Raw genomic sequence first — 19,515 nt, forward strand, 5'->3', positions numbered from 1 at the left:
TTTAGGCAGAAACTTTTATTCAATCATGAACAAACACAAAGACTTACTTAGATGTTTTTCACATTTTCCATAGCTTGTTGGAAGGAAAAATACCCTCCCACACACATCACCTGAAGGCCGTCTCAGTCGCACACATAATCACTTCATAACGTTCAACATACGGTAATGATTTCGCAATTTTCATTCTCTTTTTCCAATTTAATCTGAAACCAAATGCAGACTTCAAACAAGTGCTGATGAAATAAACAGAAATAATTGATGTTAATTATTTAAAAAATAATAATTGTGACATTAGATAGCCAGACTGTTTATAGAGTGCTTGCACAAATCATGTGATTGACTGGAAGTGCTGATAATCACAGGACAAAAGATAAAGGGGCTCTGCTGAAAAAATCATTGCTACCCTGAAGGTTCTCAGCAAGTGAACAATGAACACGCTTCAAACTCTGCGGAAGGGAGAAAAACACTCTCACAGCGAATTAATATTTCTGAAATTTTGTAATAGTCTCCGCTTCTTTTGGAAGAAAGAAAACAGAAATGATTTAACCCTTGAAGTTAGGGTAGAAGAAGAAGATATTCAGCCTGCAGCAGCTTCAGCCACCTGAAGGTAATCAAGATTGATGGCTACTGCCCCCTGGCTGCTGTCTGTCATCACTGCAAGCCAGCAGACCTCATTGGATCAGTTTTTAATCATCTTTTTCACTGTCGTCCTCTTCATCGTCGTCATTGCCACGTCCGTTCATGGCCTCGACCCTGGCCAGCAGCAGCGGCAGGTTTATGGCCAGGCCCGGCATCTCCTCGTCAGAGTCGTCCTTCGGAGGGTAAAACCGCTTCGCCTTGGCCAAGAAATCTTCACCGATGTCGAGGTAAAGAAGGCGATCCTGCAGAGGTGAAGAAGGAAAAAGGTGGATATAATATAACATATTATGTTTTTAATTTTAAAGGAACAGCTCAAAAATGCAGAAGAAATTTTCTGTTAAATCTTTATAAGAAGGTAATATCTAACAGCAAGTTGATAACTGAGGCTGAAGGTAATGAGAGGCCAAGACCAAAGTGAACCGCTACCATCTTAAAATATTTCCAATCTTAAAAACTTTGTAGCAGTTTATGCAAAAGCTATTTTAAGCCTTTGTTTGCAAAAAGAAGCTGATGATTATTGACACCAATGATCTTCCTGATTGAAACAAAATGAGAAAGGATCTTGTTATTCCAACTCCCAATAGATAAATGTAGAAATTAATAAAATAGCATTCAGGTAAACCACTTTAATGGTTTTTTTCTTTTTTTTTGCATTTTACACAGTTACTATGACCAGAGACGCTTTATATTTTCCATTCTCATAATCCACTTCACACAGGAAAATCACTGGTGGTGCATCATATCTTATATGATGCACTACCATCATATACCTGCTTGAAAAGATGTATATAATCTTCTGTTTAATAAGCACAAAATTAAAAGTGACAAAAGTTTTGAAATGTATAAAGTAGTGCCCACTCAAAACAATAAGGTGATTTTTGGATTCAAGCTCTATTACTAAGGTAGAACAATACTTTGAGATGCTAAAGCTAACCAACTAAAATGAGATGCTTTAGTCCTCCTGTTTTGATACAGAAGTGCAAAGTTATTTTTGGGGCCTTTTCTCACAATGATGAACAGATATCTCTCTGGTGGGGCCTCCTTGGAGCAGAAGATGGAGGTCTCCGTGTGCAACGTGTGCAGCATGGCACGTGCTGCCGGGGCGTTACGCATGCGGTCAGCTGAGGCACCAGCAGATACTGTCAGCAGAGAGTCTGCCTCTGCCATAAAACCTGGAACAAAACGATAAATAGCCTCAACAAAGGCAGCTGTGTTTTGCTAATGGTGTTCCTCATCTGTGTATCATTTAGTTTTACCCAGGTTCTCCAGGATGGTTTTCCATTTGTCTCTGACTTCTCTGCGTGTATCTCTCATGGCTTCGATGTCGACACTCAGGCGACGATAGCCCTGCAGGACAGGGTAAAAAAATATTTTTTTTTTCTGTCCTGTTAAGGTTTGCTTTGATCAACATAGACTAATAAAATGTAGAAAGGGCTATAAAAAAAATTCTCCCTCTTTAAAGATGTATTCTTTTTGCTCTTCTGTCACACTTACATATTTAAGTTTTTCAAACAAATTTTAATATCAAAGACAACCTGAGTAGTTACAAATAGCAATTTTCAATTTGTGACATAAAACATTTGCAATAACTAGTGATGAGTTTATACATGATTAAGGAAATAGGCTGCTCTGTAACCTTCACTTTCTTTTGTTTAGCCCTGAATTTGCTGGTTTTGATTCTTTGTTCTGTTGCACAAACAGAGATGAGACAGACTTTCACCTTCCGAGGTTTCTGCTACAGAGCAGAATCCATGTTTTCGTCCAGCTCCAGGGCATCACACTACCACCACCATGCTTGCCTGTAAGGATGATGTTCTGAAGGCCAAGTGAGGCCTTCGGGATGTTAGATGTTGTTTTCCGTTCTGTTGTGTAAGATTGCATAAGTTCTTTAAGGAATCTTGAAGGGATGTTGGTAGGTAGCCACTCCTGGATGGATGTCAGTGTTTTTGTTTGTAACATGTTTTTGAATTTCTTTAGATGAGGGCATAACGTTTTGCTCTTAGACATCTTTAAAGCTATAGCATGGAGTTCTGAGACTTGGCCTCAAAATGTGAGCAATCACACTTTACAGATTTCTCCCTTTGCTCTTGTGCTGATGCGTTGCAGCCCTCCCAGCCCTGAACACAACACAATTGGCAGTTTTCTTGTAACATAAGGTTGTTTCTCCATCATTAGTGCATTAAATCTTGAACTTGAACAACATGAGCCTGATAGACACTGCTAAGGTCTCCCCCCTGCCTCTGATTGGTTGTTCCTGACTAGGAGCGGTGTATTTCTGCAGATGGCAGTAGGACCACTGGGAGGAGTCTGAGGAGTTACATTTTTTTCACAGATTATCTTTCTGATATTAAACTGTCACAACATAGTGATTGTTTTAATATGTAAAAAATATATGTATGTTTTTATAAAAGCTATCTAATTAAGCCTATTTCATATTGTTTGACAGGTTCTGTTTAAAAAATGTCTTGATTCTGTGTGTGGATGGAGACTTACAGGTAACTCATGGTTTAAAAAGGAGGGAAATAATCTTTTCACATAGACTTAGATAGTTTGTATAAATTGTTTCTTGTTTTTTAGTTAAATGTCTTTAACTAAAAAAATACATAATTTGAAAACTATTTTATTTACTCAGGCTTTCTCGAAGATTAAAATGTGCTTGAAGCATTTCACTGACAAAAACAGAAGACATCTGTAAGCTGGCAAAAGCTTTTACAGCACTGTATTTATTTAACATATAAAACATGCATTAAAACACAAGAATACAGTATATCAGTTGTTTTTATTTGTTAGTGTTTTTTTTGTTCCTTTTTCGATTCCTCTACATACCGTGGATCCAATGCGGGTTTTATTCCTGGCCTGAAGCAGGGTGTGAAGCGTTCGGTCATCAGCTCTCTCCGAGTGGCTGGGGTCTCCGGGTTCACTCCACAGGTTGGTCTCCTCGTCTCGTCTCTTCTGGACTTCACGAGTAAAATAATCCAGTGGATCTGGACTGTGTTGATGAGACACAGCAAAACTCAATCACTGGCATTAAGAAAGATTCCATGGTTTCTTTCAGCATCAATCAAATGGTTCTAGGATCAGCAGGAGCGGAAAATTATTTCTCTTTTTTTAAATCGCTGTCTTACGTTACAAGAGGCTGCTTTTCCTCCTCTTCGTCCTCGTCTTCAGCACAGCAGCAGCAGCAGAACTGCATGCAGAACCTCTTGAAAGCCGAACCCATCTAAAAGGAACAAGGATGAACTGGTTGCAGGGTTGCACAATACCACAAAGTCCAGATGGAGGTTTTATTTTTATTTTTTTACCTTGGTTAAAAGACGTTGCACTTTCCTCGCTCCTTCAAAGCAACTAGTGGCACTTCTGCAGCTCCGAATACCCGGTGGATGCTCTGAAGAAATGTTTTTGTTTCTTTTTATTTTTCCAAAAATTTCTCAATTAGCGGGTAATATTTCAGAAAACAAAATTAAAACATTGGGTAACAGAAAAATAGGCAGTTGCAACAACATTTATATTGTCCACTTTAGTGAATCTTGAAAATATATATTTTTCAGATGTAAAACAGACAGTAAATTCAAAGACATTGAAAATAACTTAAATTCTATCTCTACCTGATTTTCAGCCTCCCATTTTCCACGATCTCACCTCGGCTCCACAGTGACTCAGATATTTGTCTGGAAAAGCTCAGGGAGACGGCATCCCGACGACTGGTGTTTCTTATCAGACTCACATAGAGGACAATAAGAGCACTAAAGGGGTTTTTGCTCTCATCGATAAGGAAAAAAAAAACATTCACACACCCATAACCTCAGAAGACAGTCACAGCACTATCATGTGAGCTGCTTCGTGTCCGGTCCTATGAATTCTGTTTTGGACCCCGAGGACAACACATCTCCTTTCTACAGCGGTAGGACTAATTGTCCGTACTGTATGAAATCTACCACGGTAGATTCAAGGTTTAATTTTATTACTCGCAGTTTCATAGACTGTAAATAAGGGCAGCAAAACTTTATAACTGTTTTCATTTCTTCTTTTTTTTTTTTCTTAAAAAAGAACCCGATTTCTACAAAGGTACAGTGAATATTGAGATCCAACTTGAAATCGTAGCATGTGGAATTAACTTCTGATAACCCTGATTTGCTAATGTTGGTTTACGGTTGAAATGTAACCTTAAAGCTGTAATGCAAGGTGTCATTGTTTCAATACCTAAACACCAGCAGAATGCGTAGCAGATAAATACTGTACTTCTCAATAAGACCAAGTCCATTGATATGAAGTGATTCTATATTTAGATCAAACATAGTACAATTTCTACATTTCAAAGACCAAGATTAGACCAATAATATGGAAATAAATGGTGATTTTGTTTTAGTATGAGCGTCAATTTTCAGTTGATCAAAGATCACACATTCATTTTACAATTAAAGAGCCAGTATTATCACTGAGTTTGGAGATATTTTTACTTATTAGTTATTTCCAGGCACATAGCATCATTTTATATGGCAATCAAACAGATATGTTACCTTCAGTTGTTATAAAAGTGCTGTACATATAAAACACAACCTAATAAATACTTGAGTTCACAATTTGACACTTTGAAATTGGGTTGTCGTCAATTTAATCCTCCCGCAGTCCTACGACAGTGAACCTTGCGTGATCTTTTACAAGTCTTTTTTGTGTGTGTGTGGTTTTGGGAACTGACTAAGGCTAATGGACACCCCCATCACTTCTCTGTTGTCCGACCATGACATCTGCTGTCCTCTTCCTGAGCATCGCACTAAGACCGTGGGAAGGTTAAGAAGCTCCTACTCTTTCCGACACTTCACCTTCAGCACGGCATCACAAAAATGTTCCTCTATTATCCTGTTTACGCTTCTTCGGAGCATTGAACTGAGATGTATTTCGCACGATAAGCTCAGCAGATGTGTTGTTCCACCAAGTGTTTGCTAATTGCTGCTCCCGCTATTCTGCAGGAGCACAGCTTTAAGGAAGAGCTTTGTGGAAACAGGCAGGACTTTGTCAGAGCAATGCACAAAGTTATCCGGAAGCTCCGATAATGCCAACATATTTTGGTACGACGGTATGCCTGGTGTGAAACAAGATGGAAGAGCATATGATTCCCACTCTAAACCTAATATGTGGTGCTGCAGGCCAGTTTCTCTTCCAAATGTCCCTGTATTGTGATTAGAGGGATATGTTTGATGGAACTGAACGTTACTAGAAAATTTAATCACTGGTATTTTCAACATGCTGATGATTCAAACAAAAAAAAACTGAACCCCCCCCCATATTTTCTCACCATGAGAAAAGAAAATCAAAGTGGTGGAATAACAATAAAAAAATGTGGTGGAACCGGAATGCAAAAACTCAAAGACCTTTAAATGTTTTCTGTTATTACATTTCACTAACTTTATCATCATCAACCCTCTGCAAAGCAATAAAGAGTTAAACATGAAAAATGACAAAAAAAAAAATCTCACAACTAAGAGTTTTGTTGGCGAAAAAGATGTATGAAAAATCGACCATAACTGGAAAAATAACGGTTTATGAAAGCTGTTTATGACCTGAAATTTGTCAAACATTTGTGCTGTTTTGTTACTAAAGTAGAAAAAAAGAAACAAAATCAAAACATTGGTCTCAGTTTGAATTATACCTGTATTTGTGAAAAAAAAAGAAATCTCAAGATAGGTGTTGATGTTTTATTACATATAAGACACTTAAGATTCAGTAAAAACAGTTGGTCAGTAGTGATGGCTTTGAATTAACATGTTTGATGTTAAAATGAATTACAAAGTGATCTGCGAACTAATATTGAAAAAGTAAACAAGCAGGCTTCTCGTGCATCAACAGACCATCAGAGGAAATATACAAAAAAGAACAAAAAAGCAATACGCCCAGTATATTATATTACTGCAATGAAGGCACATCGTTTACATTTTTTCACATGAAATTCCTTTTGTTGGAACCTTAAAAAGTCAAAACAAATACATTTGAGTAATGTTATTACCCAAATATTTCAGACGTCTTACACAGCTCTTTTTCCACCTATATTAATTGCAGCATCCAAAAACAAAATTCCTCAAAGTCAAATCCACAAATGTGTTCCTTTAGGAAAAATAACTGAAGTTTCTGTAAAAAAGAACCCCACAACTTTTTACCCACATTTCAGGACAATTACCTTTGAACCATGATGATTTTTGAGGAGCGTGGTACCACCAGTATGCAGACTAATAACACTAAGCTGAAGGGGACGTTTTTCCATCATTACAAGCTGAGTTTTGAAGAAATGAAAAGTTTGATCCATGTCTCACACGCATGACGAAATAAATTGCAACTTCAATTTATTAGTAAATCATGTAATTACTCCAGCTCATTATTCTGCCCCCAACAAGGCCACATGAGGTGATTGGCACAAAAGACAGCAGTAGTAAGATGTCTGATCTACTTTTAGCTCGCCTGAACAATCGTCCCTTTGATCTGAAATTAGCTTTAAGATATCACTGTGGAAATCACAAAAAACTGGTTAAAAACCCTGGAACAACAGGGCAGTACAACAGATTTTACTGTTGTACTGCAGAAAAAAAACTAAGCCATTTCCCAATCTACATTGGTCATGTCGCCCTCTAGTGGTGAGCAGGTAATAGTGCATCCTCTTCATCTATAACAGTATTTTTTTAAATAATAAGAATATGGCTGTTATATGTAGGCAGGAAGGTGTAAAGAAGGTGCAGAAAAAAGAAAGAAAAGCAGCAAATTAATAAACGATAAACAACAATAGGTTTTGAGATGCTTCTGTTCTGTGACAACAGTTCTCACAGATCCTCTCCTCATGAAAGAGAGAGTGCGGCGCACCTGAACTCAGAACAAATCCCATGTCCTAGTGGGAGTCAGAGTAACAGTCAAATGTGAAAAAAATAGTTTGAAGATAATCATTTGTTCTGTCCAAATCACTCTGTTTGATCTGAAATATGGCCTCCTATGCTTACAGGTAAAGTCAGTTCAGTTACGGTAGCTGGCCGCGCATCCCTTCAGCTGAGGAGCTCCACAGGATGACGCCTCCACTCCTCAGGTTAATGACTGGAGTTCAGGAGTTCTGCCTCCCAGGCTGCCTTTCTTTAGGCTTCATGGTTGATGAGGAGGACAACGTAATTGGTAAAGGGAGGGATTACGGTCAGCGATGCGTTGCCGTAACTGGCTCACAAACTCAAACATGCCGGAAGGTAGGGCCTGGTGGATGAGATAGCGGGGCAGATGGCCCTAAAAAAGAACAACTGAAGGTTAGGTGTTTGACTGAACATATTTACATAGACTGTTCTGTCAAAGAGTTTTGAATCTGCTTTGAAATTTACCTACATGTTGCCAAACTTCCTTACCAACCTTAAAATGAGAAATAATCCTTCAGGCTTTATGAAGAAGTCCTTAAAGTGTCACTGACACAATAAAACCACTTACAACCAATTGATTTAAAAAGACTGACTACTGCGCTTTCATTCTGTGTACACAAAAGACTTTAATAAGTATTTTTCACAGGCTACTATAAATTCCATGGCATTGTGAGTGTCGCATTTTTCATCTGTAGTAACTGGGTCAAAAGTAATGAGGGTAAGTCAAAGCGTAAACAATTGTATACAAACAGTGGAAGTTGTGAGCAGTTTCAGCAAAGATTTGAGCGATATGTCTGCAGGTTTGGAGGAAGACGCAAGATCAAGTGATGAAGAAGAGGAAAGGACTGCAACCCTATGTCTTACATGCAAAAAAAAGGACAAAGATTTCTGTGTTCATATTCCCCACCTTAAAATCTGTGTTGAGGACCCAGATGAATGTGCAGACAGATGGGTTACTGCTGGATTTCAGAACCACAAATCCTCCTGGGCGATTTTCTCCCCTAGAACAACCAATAAAAAGCAACCAGGAAGTAAAAAAAGTTACAAATTGATTTTGATTCATTTAATTCAAACAAGATTTTATTAGTAGGACAGAGAAAACATGTGCATACATAAACAAGAACAAGATTATTTGTTTACCACTACTTTTTTTTTTTTAAAAGGAGTAGGAAGAAGGGAACACTTATGTAATCCTTAAAGGGATCCACAATTAGGTATAAAAATAAACCTTTTTTGGGAAATATTTATCTTAGATGTAAAAACAATACAGTAATAATACTGTAGGTTATTTAGTTTTTGTAAATTTTAATAAAATATTCACAGAAATGTCGCCATGTTGTTCACGCTGCAGTGCATTCTGGGTAAATGACGTCAAATTGGTCCAACTGCCTGGCTCCTCCAGCCAAAACAGTGATGAGTAAAGTCATTAAGCCTTTTTAATTTGAACCGGAGTGCATTGAAATTGATCGGAACTAGAAATAACAAGATATCATGGGAAATTATCCAGATTCGCCTGACTTTTTTTTCCTTTTTAAATTACAGCGAACAGGCACACAGTGTAGCATCACCTAAAATTACACCAGTCAAACACAATATAATAAACAGCAATTCAGGTAAAGTTAGCCTTCCTGTGTTTACTCTGTAGATTCCAGGACAGAATGGACCTAATGACGTCATCAACCCATCAGTGGAAAAAATGGCAACCTCCATGGGTGAAAAATATAACAAAAGATGTTTATTTCTGAAGTAATTAGGAGTTTTGGCGTTTCACAAACAGCAATATTTTAGTTTATAGGGAAACTACATAATATTTAGGTCAACATGTTCAACTAGTGCTGGATCCTTTTAAAACAATTACTTGTTGAAAACAAGTTCTGGTTTATGACAGATGACAGAAATCCAGGTGAAGGCATGAACTGACCTGACACAGCGATCACTCGGCGGCCTGGCATCATGGTTGGTTGATATGCCAGCACTAATGTAACAGTCTTGTCTGCGTTCGATTCGTCTAACATTAACATAGTCCCTTAAAGAGATTAAAAAAAAACAAAAAAAAAACAGAAAGCGCATAAATAAAATCAACTTACTTTGTTTCAGGCAAGAAATCTGAAACAAAATAAACAAATCCTTTCAGAAGGAAAAAAGTAAGAGATGTAAGGAAGCCCGATCTTTGCTGTGCTGATGTACCTGGAAGACACGATGCCTCCCCCCACGCTAGCGGCAATGTCGTGTGTTACCAAAGTGTTGTCGTCAACTCTCTGGAGGACCTGAGGCCAAAAGGACAGTGCACTATTAAGTTTTAATTCTGCAAAACTTCTCAATGGAAAATGTTTGATCTAACAAAGAGGTGCATCACCTGGCAGGAAATAACTGTTTTGGTCCACTCAGCTATTTTCTCTGGTTGCATAATTGTCTCCTGATAAACGAACTCCGGGGGACACTGCATAAAGGCCTGAGCAAATGAAATAAGGCACAAAATCTGAAGAATAAAGTAAAAGATGAAAAAATGCAGAGAAAAAACAAAAAGAGGACCAAAGTACATCATGCTTCAGGAGATGATTTTATGATCATAGCAGACTTACTGCTGGGTCATAAAAAAAAGGGTGAACAAGGAGGTTAACTGACGAGGGGAACATTTGGTAAAGCCCAGTTCACACTACACGATTTTTTGCCCCGATTTCCCCCTTATGACAATCTTAGAACATCCTGCATTCTAAGATTGTCACTTGCGATAATCATAACCAATCATCCTGCAGTGTGTGGTGTGTTACGACTGATCGGGTCCAGTCGGTAGACCGCTCCCATCTGAAATCGGACATATTCAACATGCTGGATTATCGCAGAGTGTGGGGTTTTCCCTGACTGGTAGCGAGAACGTAGCTTGTTGAATGTGACAGGTAGTCAATAAGAAAGCACGGATTCCCCTCCATACTTTCCCCTCAGAAAGCACGGAGAGGAACCCCAAACAGCTAAGGTGGCGCAACCCAGAGTCCAGCGGACATCAGAGATGATATGTGGAAACAACATTAATGTTTATTCAACATTTTGTGCAAAGAATACCCACAGAAATGACAAGGAGAGGATTTGGAGCGAAACTGCTACCACAGTTGATTCCGGTAATTTTTCAGCTGTTCACCGTTAACGTGACATAAAAGGGTTATAACGATAATTTTATTCATTCAGTCAGGGCTTGAGGCTTACAGAATGTAATTGTCACTCGTAAAACATTGATTAATGCCTGGTTTTAAAATTAGTTAACTGGACTTGTAGCCATTATTTTGTGCATATTGTTCTCAATGTAATTGTAAACATTAAAACAGCAGATACTAATTAACCGATGAAGCTTAAAGAGACGACAGAACAGAAAATAATCTAAATACACAAATGGTATAGACAAAAAAAACATAGCTTTTAAAAAAATAAAGCCGCCGCATTTCCACGCTTTTATCCAATGCCTTTTCTTTTTGTTGCATCTTTTATGTTTAAAATAAGCTCACAAACTGTCGCTATTTCTTCTACGTTGTCGGCCATGTTTGTTTACTCTAAATTCACGTGTGTTGTAGTGGGCTTTTCCTGTATTTTCGGTCTGGAACCTGAATGTTGGTGAGAAATCAGTTCATGTGTGGTTTGCTGCTCTTGCTGTGTGGCTGGCTGAACACCACACAATGCACGATCGGGCCGATCGAACACGTTACACCTACGATTTTGGTCGGCTAGTGTGTGGTCTCTCAGGTTTTGAAAATCGGCCGACAATTCTAAAATCGTGTAGTCTGAACTGGGCTTAACCCAATGTTATGCTAATAGCATTTAGCATTCACCAGCAGCTCATTAAGGGAAGTGAGAGCGCTGCGGAACAAAAACACTTATCCGGTTGGAACACAGTGGATTAAATATTAAAATACAGTTTAACAAAGTGTTGAAGGATTTTAGTAATCAAGGAGCTCGAATAATTCGATTAACTGTTACAGCCCTTTTTATAATCTTTCCCAATAAACGAGGGAAATCTCCACTGACTCTCACCTTTGAATTTAAGATATCACTGTATTTTAGATCATAAAAATAAACTCTTCAAATACAGTCTGTTCATTTTATGACGGATGTGTAAATTAGAAGGAAATCTTTTAAAACATAAGAAACAGACGAACAATAGTTTACATTTTGATGTGGAAGCAGAAGTAAAACAGCTCGCGATACTAAAGGTTCCCCTTACATCAGAAATGGCTTCAAAATTCACTCCAACTACTACCGCAAACGATGTATAGCCATTTTATTTCATGTCATATCTGATGTAGATGCATTAACTAAGAAATCCCTTCCAATTATACTATGAGAAATCTCTTTAATTCCATTTTATCTGATTTTTTGGTGAATTCACAAAAGACAGCAGTAGTAAGATATTTGATCTACTGTTAACTCATCTGAACAATCATCCCTTTTATCTGAAATTAGCTTTAAGATATCACTGTAGAAATCACAATTGTATTATTTCTTCCAAATGGTTTTGGAAGAAATAATATAGTCTGAGAAGATGTTTATGCTTGAATGATTTGTAAATAATATAAAAAATAGTCAGGGACAAAAAGTCTGAACTTGTATAGCTCCTTTGAAGCGCAAAAACACAAACCAAGGTTAGATGTGATTGGTGTTTTTTTTTTTTTTTTGTATGACAATGAAGTACAATGTTTCACGCTTGCAGTACCTTCAGAATAAAAATCTTTCCGTAGTTGAGCATCTCCAGAGTGTAGACGGCGTCTCCTGTGTCCTGTCAAAACACAAAATCCTGTCAGCATCAGAAGGTTTTACTGGAATCCAAACAATTCCATATTTTATCTTTTTTTTTTTAGACTAGATCTACTTCAAAATCTATGAGACAAAGATACATAAATAAATACATTAAATAAAAACTTTTAAGATTTACTCAAGTCAAAATATAACAAATTGCAGCTTGTTTGTTAAATGAGAAAATGGACAAAAAGTCTAAGAAAGAAATGTATGAAACGATAAACATGAAGTGAAGTTTTGCTGTGACAAACCAAAGGAATGTAATATAGCTAAAAATTATAGTTTAAAAAAAGCATTTCTTGAAGAAATTAAAATTTGACCTTTTATAGAATGTAAAAAAAAAAATCACTTTTCCACACATGACAATGAAGTGAAAATTAAATTTCACACCTTTTCCACTTTTAAGAGTCTGTGAAAAACATTTGAAATTCAGAATGCGGAAAATAAATCTGAGCTTTAAATAATGTCAACTCATCACTGCCAGAAAATGCTGCAAGACAGGAAGTGGGTTTCTCTTTCGGTTTGAAAAGCTACGAAACTATTTCCATCAAGCTTTACTATTTTACCCGATACCATTAACAATGAGGTGAAGAAAAATCTCTCATAAATGATTTTGATATTGACTTTTTTTTTTTAATCATAAATTGAAAAACATTTTCCAAAAGCTATGTTTTGTTTGGATTAATTGACCAGTACGCTCATAAAAGATTGAATTTATTCCCAGAAATAACAGCTTGAGGGAAGAACCGGAGAGATGTCCTTACGCTGCTTTTCTCAAGCTTCCAGTTCTCCTCCTGGGAGAGGATCTCATCCAACACAGTCATGGCCTCTTGACCCTGCTTGATGTACTCCTTCTCCTGCAGTGAGATCCAGATATGGAGAAATTAACGAGAGGAGGAGGATCATTAAATTAAAAACAGTCAGCAGGCGCTGATGCAGGTACCTGAAATGTGGCAGCGCTGTACCTGCGACCCTCCTCATCCAAATACTCGTCTGAGTCTTCAGACAAAAAGATCAGTAAAAAATGACTGCTTGCAGAAATCAGGAAAGAAACAAGAATACACAGAAGATGAATGGCAAATATTATAAGACCATCACCTGCAATGGATTCAGGTGGAGAGTAGAACTGTCCATCAGAAACAGGGTGGGAGTAGAGCATAGAAGCTCTGTCAGCGTTCGATGCCGCTAGGTAAGCTGAGGTCAGAGGAAGAAATCAGTTAAAGAGGACGTAAATTTCTGTTGAGGTGTGTTTGCACTCGTCACTTTTCTCTCACCTCGGTCATTTTCGGCTTCCTGAGTGAGAACCTTGAAGTCAAGGAACCAGGTTTCCAACCACGCCACCACAAACGAGGTGATGGGTAAAACATAACCAAAGGCGTTTTTGGACAAGAGCTGCTGAGCACAATGAGAAAGAAGAAAGAAAGAAGGGTATACTTTCACTTTTATTATGCATATGTAGGCAAGTCCTTACAGCACAAGATAAGAGGTTTATTACGCTATATCTATTTGGGAGAAGGGCTTGGTGCTTTAAATAGATGGAGTAGATAAGTATTTTTTCTTGATGAAGCCTATGCAAAAACAGTCAGCAGGCGCTGGGAATTTCAAAAAGCAGAAGTGAAAAAGCTGAAGAGGTTTCAGCTGATGAGCGTGCGCTGCTCAAACCGAACTGTGAACGTCCAGCAACAGTAAGGCACTCACTTCAGATACAATGACCTTCACCACGAGGAAGACGCTGGTCACTAGAGTTGAAATCTGCAAGAAATAACTGAGCTCTTATTCATGTTCGGCAGAAAAGATAGGAGACTTTCACTTGAATAACTGTGTTTTGCTGTGTCTTAGCTGACTTACCGCGACAACCCACCAGTGTTTCAACCGAAACGCTGCATAGCCAATTTGTAGACAGAGGAAACGAAACAAGGCAAGGAGCTGACATGAAGAAGAAGAGAAGGGGAAGCAAATGATGTCACCAAGTGCTAAACTTTGCAAATGCTTTCGACTGAAGGAAATGTACATCCAAGCTCCCCAAATAGAGTCAAGATCATAAAATTTAGATTCACACCAAAGCAATAAGGATTGGGCACTTACGACTATGTCAAAGAAGGAAGACTTGAACTTATATCTGATGACCTGATCTGCTAGATTATCCAAAATTGGACCGGTCACCTGAAAGACAACAAGGGAGGAGTCCAAACGGTTACTGAAGTCAATTGAATTGAAGTTTTGTATCTTAAACCTGTCTATGAATAAACACGCATTTACATTTAGCTCTATAATCCACAGAAGTGTGATGAAAAGGAGGTCAAAGGTCACAAAGAGACAGAAGGTGCGTCGGACATCAGAGACAGCTTTGCGTGCCACAGGTGGAAGCAGGAGGTACGGGCTAGGGAGGGTCAGCGACGTGGAGTAGGAGGAGTTCAGGGAGGCAATGGCAGGGAGGCTGCCCCCGTCCTGCATCTCTTTTGCCAAAGTGGTATGTTTCCTCTGCAAAAATAATGAAAAAAAATAAATAAATAGGGTTGATTCAATCTCACATCAAAGTACTGTATTTTCCAGACTATAAGTCACACTTTTTTCTCAGTTTGGGTGGTCCTGTGACTTCAGGTGTTTCCACAACTGATAGTCCGGTAGACTCGCTTTGGGAAGCAAAAGTACAACAATTGTTACATTTTTAGCTGCTGCAGTTCGCTTTCACGCTATGAAACAAACCAAACCCTTTGAGCAACCTGTTCACTCGCTTGCCAGTGGTGGCGCTGCACCACAAATCACTGAAGGAAATGACACAAAAACCTCAGAAGAAGGCACTGAGCACAACCTCCTTATTCACAAAATGTAAACAAATGGAGTGGCATCTGACTATAGGTGTTGTAGTATTTTGTTTGTGTCTTTGGGTAAAGACCACAAGCCATTTCCCCCACCAGCGCTAGATCGACACGTTTATTTTGGTTGCATTTACCCAGAAGGCCCTGCGCTATAGTCCACTTCCTGCTTTTGGAACTGTCTCTGGCATTCTCATATGTATTTGAATGGCATCGGAGTTTATTTCAATCAAAAGCAAGATCTAGTTTTTTAGTCGGACCAGAGTTCACTTTTTTGTCCATATCACAGGTAGATTGTGTATTCACACCTCCCCAAACAAATGATCTTTCTAGGCAAACAAATAAAAATACCATTAAAACGGACTAAACAAGGCTGGTGTGAAACACCTCTACAGTCCAGAGCAACTTATATATGTTTTTTTCTTCTTCTTCATAATGCTTTTTTTTTTTTTTTTTACTGATTTGTTAAATGTGTTTCATACTGAGAAACATGAGCGAGGGATTAAACATTACTGTCTGTAGCCTTGAGGGAAGCTAAATAAAGGCAGAAGATACCCAGAGCTGGAGGAACAAGTCCACAGCTCGGTGCTTTAAGAAACATATTGTGAGGCTTGAAAACAATGTAGTTATGTCGCCACGCCCTGGTAGTTGTAAAGGAGGTGAATAAAAATGAAACAAATTGTTTCAATGAATGCAGCCGACTCTCTGTCACCCTCGATTTACACTGCACGAGTCTCCGCAAGTTTTGTCTAAAATTATTTATGCCATTTCCAATAACCAATAAAAAAGTGTTTATTAGCATTTAAATGTTTGTAAATCCCCACTTGCATTTCTGACAATTAATGTTTTTGCACTCACAATGTTTGAGCTTGGAACACCTGTGCATTAACCTTTAGTTCCACAGATTGTGAAATTTAAGTCAGGACTATGCCTGGTCCTGTCCTAAGCCATGATTTTAATTGGAGTCAGAGGAAAGTGTTTGGTAAAACTGAAAGATAATTTTAAATCTTAATCTGGCAAGACTTCAAAATATTCAATAATTTTGAGCCTAATTGATGACTTCTAAGTAATAGTGGTAAATAAATTACCAAGCGAAGAAGCCTTCTAGGTATTATGCTTTTTTCAGACAACCAGGAGAAGTGATATTAAAAGATGGGACCAATTACTTTGGCTTATGAAGTTAACAATTGCTTTCATTGTCCTTTTGCCATCAACCTGATCATACTTCCCACAAATGTGACATCTGTTTACACATTACCAGACTTCCTCTTCTTTGACTTATCTGCTGCTTATGGTAAATTTAAGCTGAAACATTCGCACAACTGCCGTTAAAAACATCTGCACCATCATTTAATTTGCAAGAAAATGGTTTCATTTTGATAATTGTTTTTTTGGTTGAGTTAAACATGGTCTACTTAACATAAAATATTCACTGAACCATTAAACATTACTTTGGTCTCCAACTGGCCTCATAAATTGTTTTAGCTGAACTTGCATTGCGATTAAACCAATTTATTTATGCACTTCAGTGTTCATGACAGACAGCTTGTGTTTTAAAATCACTCACGGTGTGCTGAATCATTTTTTAAATAAGAATGGTTGCTCTATTACATCGGGTTTTAGTAGAGATGTAGCAGTATAACAGCCTGCTTATTAGGCCAATGAACCGACAAACATTCAGACCCGAGTGCTTTCTAATTATCTCTGCAGCCATTTCTAAAGACCCTTTGCCCTAGGATTGATAAATAAGTCCAGGACTCTCCAACTACAGCGAAGACTGTTTACATCACAAGAAGTTCGGGTTATATTTGGTGTGAAATCCCATGACTGACGAGTCGTTACTCGAAGCTACAAACAAATAACCAATTGTGTGTGTTAGCAAAGTGGCTACTAGTGCGAAACAAATAAAGAACATTGTCGGGTTATCAAGCTAAACCCAGAGTAAATTCATTAAACATGCACAAATCAAGTTATCAAGTATCTAACTGACACTCACTGCCGCTAGCTTTTCCCCTGTTAGCTTCACAAACCTTTTTCCTAACAAGTTTTACCAGGTACCAACTTCAAATGTAAAATAAAATAATCATATATTTCCATGAGGTAACTATAGCAAATACTATCACAAATACAAGAGACACTGTTAGAAAAGGCTCATATGGGTAATTTAAAGCAGTAAACTCACTTGATTTAGCACAACATCCTCGGCTAGCGAGTCTTCCGGAGTTGCCAAAGATGAATTGTTGTACCAAGATGCATCACTACACTTCTCCGACAAATGGTGAGTCACGTGACAAATATCAAAGACTCATATTTCAACACGCTGACCGCACAGCCGGTTTTAGTTGTTTTGACAAGAAGTATATTTCTTATAAATAGGGGTGAAAGTAGTTTTGAATTTTTGCCGGCATTATGACAAAAAGCGTCAATGGCTCATTATCTCTCCATTCATGCATTTACAAAGCAGAAATAAAACTTTTTTTGACTGTAATAACTGCTACCTGTATGGATAAGGTAGAAATTAGAAGCACTTGGCAATGTGGAAAACATCTGTATTTTAATTGGTAAGGCAGGCTGTATGAATCATTGATATTAGCTTCCTGCAGTTCAATCTAACTCAAAGTCAGTATTGGTTTTTCTGGTCACATAATAGGTAGTGGCCTACCACATATGGCAGGCTACTACCTATTAGCACATTATGTGGTAGTATACTCAAATGCAGTGTCCTGACTGGTCGCGCTACTCACCCTCAGCCTCAGCTTGCCCCAAATCTTCTGCAGGTTTTTTTCTGATTTTGTACTTTTCATCTTCGTTTTCCCGTACTTTTATTTTGAACAAGGAATCAATTGTCCTCTGCATTGTCAACTTTTGATTTCGTTTGAATTAAAAACTGTTCCATTGTGTTCTCACGGTTTTTATATAAAACTCTGTAGATGATTATAGATTTGTTGTTCTTTTTATCTCAAGGCGAGCGGCGTATTTTAATGTATGTACACCACTCGTGTAAAATGTCCCAGTTCATTAAATCAAATGCACCAATCCCCTTAGCAACCATCGTGTTTTGGAAGTTGACGTGCATATTGCAAGCGAATTCTGACCCATAGTGCAGCCGTGACTGGTTCTGAATGAGGCCTTCACAGCAGACAGTCGTTCTCCCCTCTTCCTGGTAAGTACCAGCGCAGAATCTTTTGGTGGTACCGAAATTTACCGGCTTATTTCATCCCTGATTAATGATTCTTGAGAAGAGGGACAAAACAGGTCCTATGGATAAAGCACAAAATTTGAATAAAATATACACAAAATATATATATATTTTAAAATATCTGACTAAACTAACCTGAGCCATGTGAGCACAACTATGTATATTTTCCTGGTGTTTGCTGAATATTTTATTTATTTTATTGTTAAAAAAAAAAGAATCTGGCATTATTGGGGGGCATCAGAACTTCTGAGGACCCCATAACCTCTTCCTTTCTCTTCACTTGCTAAGAGGGCTAAGCTTCTCTAGTTAGCTTATGTTATTCTTTAGTTTCTCTAAGTTGTTCGTCACAACCATGATGTGTCAACACCATAAATGACAATTTACAAAATTTTGATGAAGTTTTGTGAAATAAATGTTTAATTTCTGTATTCTGTAAAGATTTCATGGACCTGATGAGCTACAATATGGCCTCCTTTCAGAATAACATCATATAAACTGAGGTAGTTTGGCATTTTGTCAAGTCCGTCAGATGTCCACTCCATCAGTTTTTAACTGACAGTGTGACTCTTTCAGTGATAACGTTGACAAATTTAAGTGTGCAGTTATTTCATTGTAATGTATTTTACATAAATGACATTACTTGACATGTATCAAGTTTTTCTTTTTACTCACTAGTTTGTCACCACCTTCAGTTCTGGGTCAACTCCGTCATGCACTGTCAACTCCGTCAGATGGACTTTATGTTGTTTTTTGTTTTAAATAATATTTCTTTTGTTCTTTTGTTTCTGTAAAACTGAGTAAAAATGTCACTAATAGGGTCGTTAAAAAATAATTTCTTTATTTTTGTCAGCGGCTGATGACAAAGTTCTAGGTTAGGTCCATTAAAAATGTAATTTTCAAAAAATGCTGCAACTGGGAGCCTGCACCTTAGCATCTTTACATTTACAAAACATTATTTGTCATATTTGTATACATAAGCTTGAGGAATAATTTTTTTAAATTTGGGGAAAATTTAAACCCATTTTGTCCCATTTCTCAAGAATCACTGATTTGTTGAATGTTTTACCAATAACAAATAAATTAATCTTACTCATACTAATCAGACGCTAAATATTCTTAAAGTTCTCTTGGGACATGCAAGTGGGTTCTTGTAAAGTAATGTGAAAGATCAAGTATAGATATCTCGGTATTTTCTCGTAAT

The 19,515-nt window shown here is 37.7% G+C and overlaps 2 protein-coding genes across 3 annotated transcripts; both read right to left on the reverse strand.

The window, feature by feature from the left end:
* On the reverse strand, positions 1-4,425 carry LOC102222337 (melanoregulin-like). The gene is made up of 7 exons (XM_005796682.2): positions 4,245-4,425; positions 3,942-4,024; positions 3,765-3,859; positions 3,466-3,628; positions 1,896-1,986; positions 1,648-1,811; positions 1-881 (listed from the first exon to the last, which is right to left on the reverse strand). Exons 3-7 carry the CDS (start codon positions 3,857-3,859, stop codon positions 687-689), a joined length of 708 nt encoding a protein of 235 aa, XP_005796739.1. The 5' UTR covers positions 3,942-4,024; positions 4,245-4,425; the 3' UTR covers positions 1-686.
* A 1,893-nt stretch (positions 4,426-6,318) lies between these two features.
* On the reverse strand, positions 6,319-17,371 carry stard3 (StAR related lipid transfer domain containing 3). 2 transcript variants are annotated; one of them, XM_023349574.1, is made up of 15 exons: positions 17,298-17,371; positions 14,559-14,780; positions 14,385-14,462; positions 14,148-14,225; positions 13,998-14,051; positions 13,574-13,691; positions 13,398-13,493; positions 13,243-13,298; positions 13,064-13,156; positions 12,217-12,279; positions 9,874-9,969; positions 9,705-9,784; positions 9,439-9,543; positions 8,425-8,518; positions 6,319-7,890 (listed from the first exon to the last, which is right to left on the reverse strand). In XM_023349574.1, exons 2-15 carry the CDS (start codon positions 14,751-14,753, stop codon positions 7,756-7,758), a joined length of 1,341 nt encoding a protein of 446 aa, XP_023205342.1. In that variant the 5' UTR covers positions 14,754-14,780; positions 17,298-17,371; the 3' UTR covers positions 6,319-7,755. The 2 variants fall into 2 exon arrangements, with proteins under 2 accessions (XP_023205342.1, XP_023205341.1); XM_023349573.1 differs by having other exon boundaries at positions 13,574-13,694.
* Positions 17,372-19,515: the final 2,144 nt, after the last annotated feature.

This window comes from Xiphophorus maculatus, chromosome 16, assembly GCF_002775205.1.
Source record: "Xiphophorus maculatus strain JP 163 A chromosome 16, X_maculatus-5.0-male, whole genome shotgun sequence".
Classification (NCBI taxonomy): Eukaryota; Metazoa; Chordata; class Actinopteri; order Cyprinodontiformes; family Poeciliidae; genus Xiphophorus; species Xiphophorus maculatus.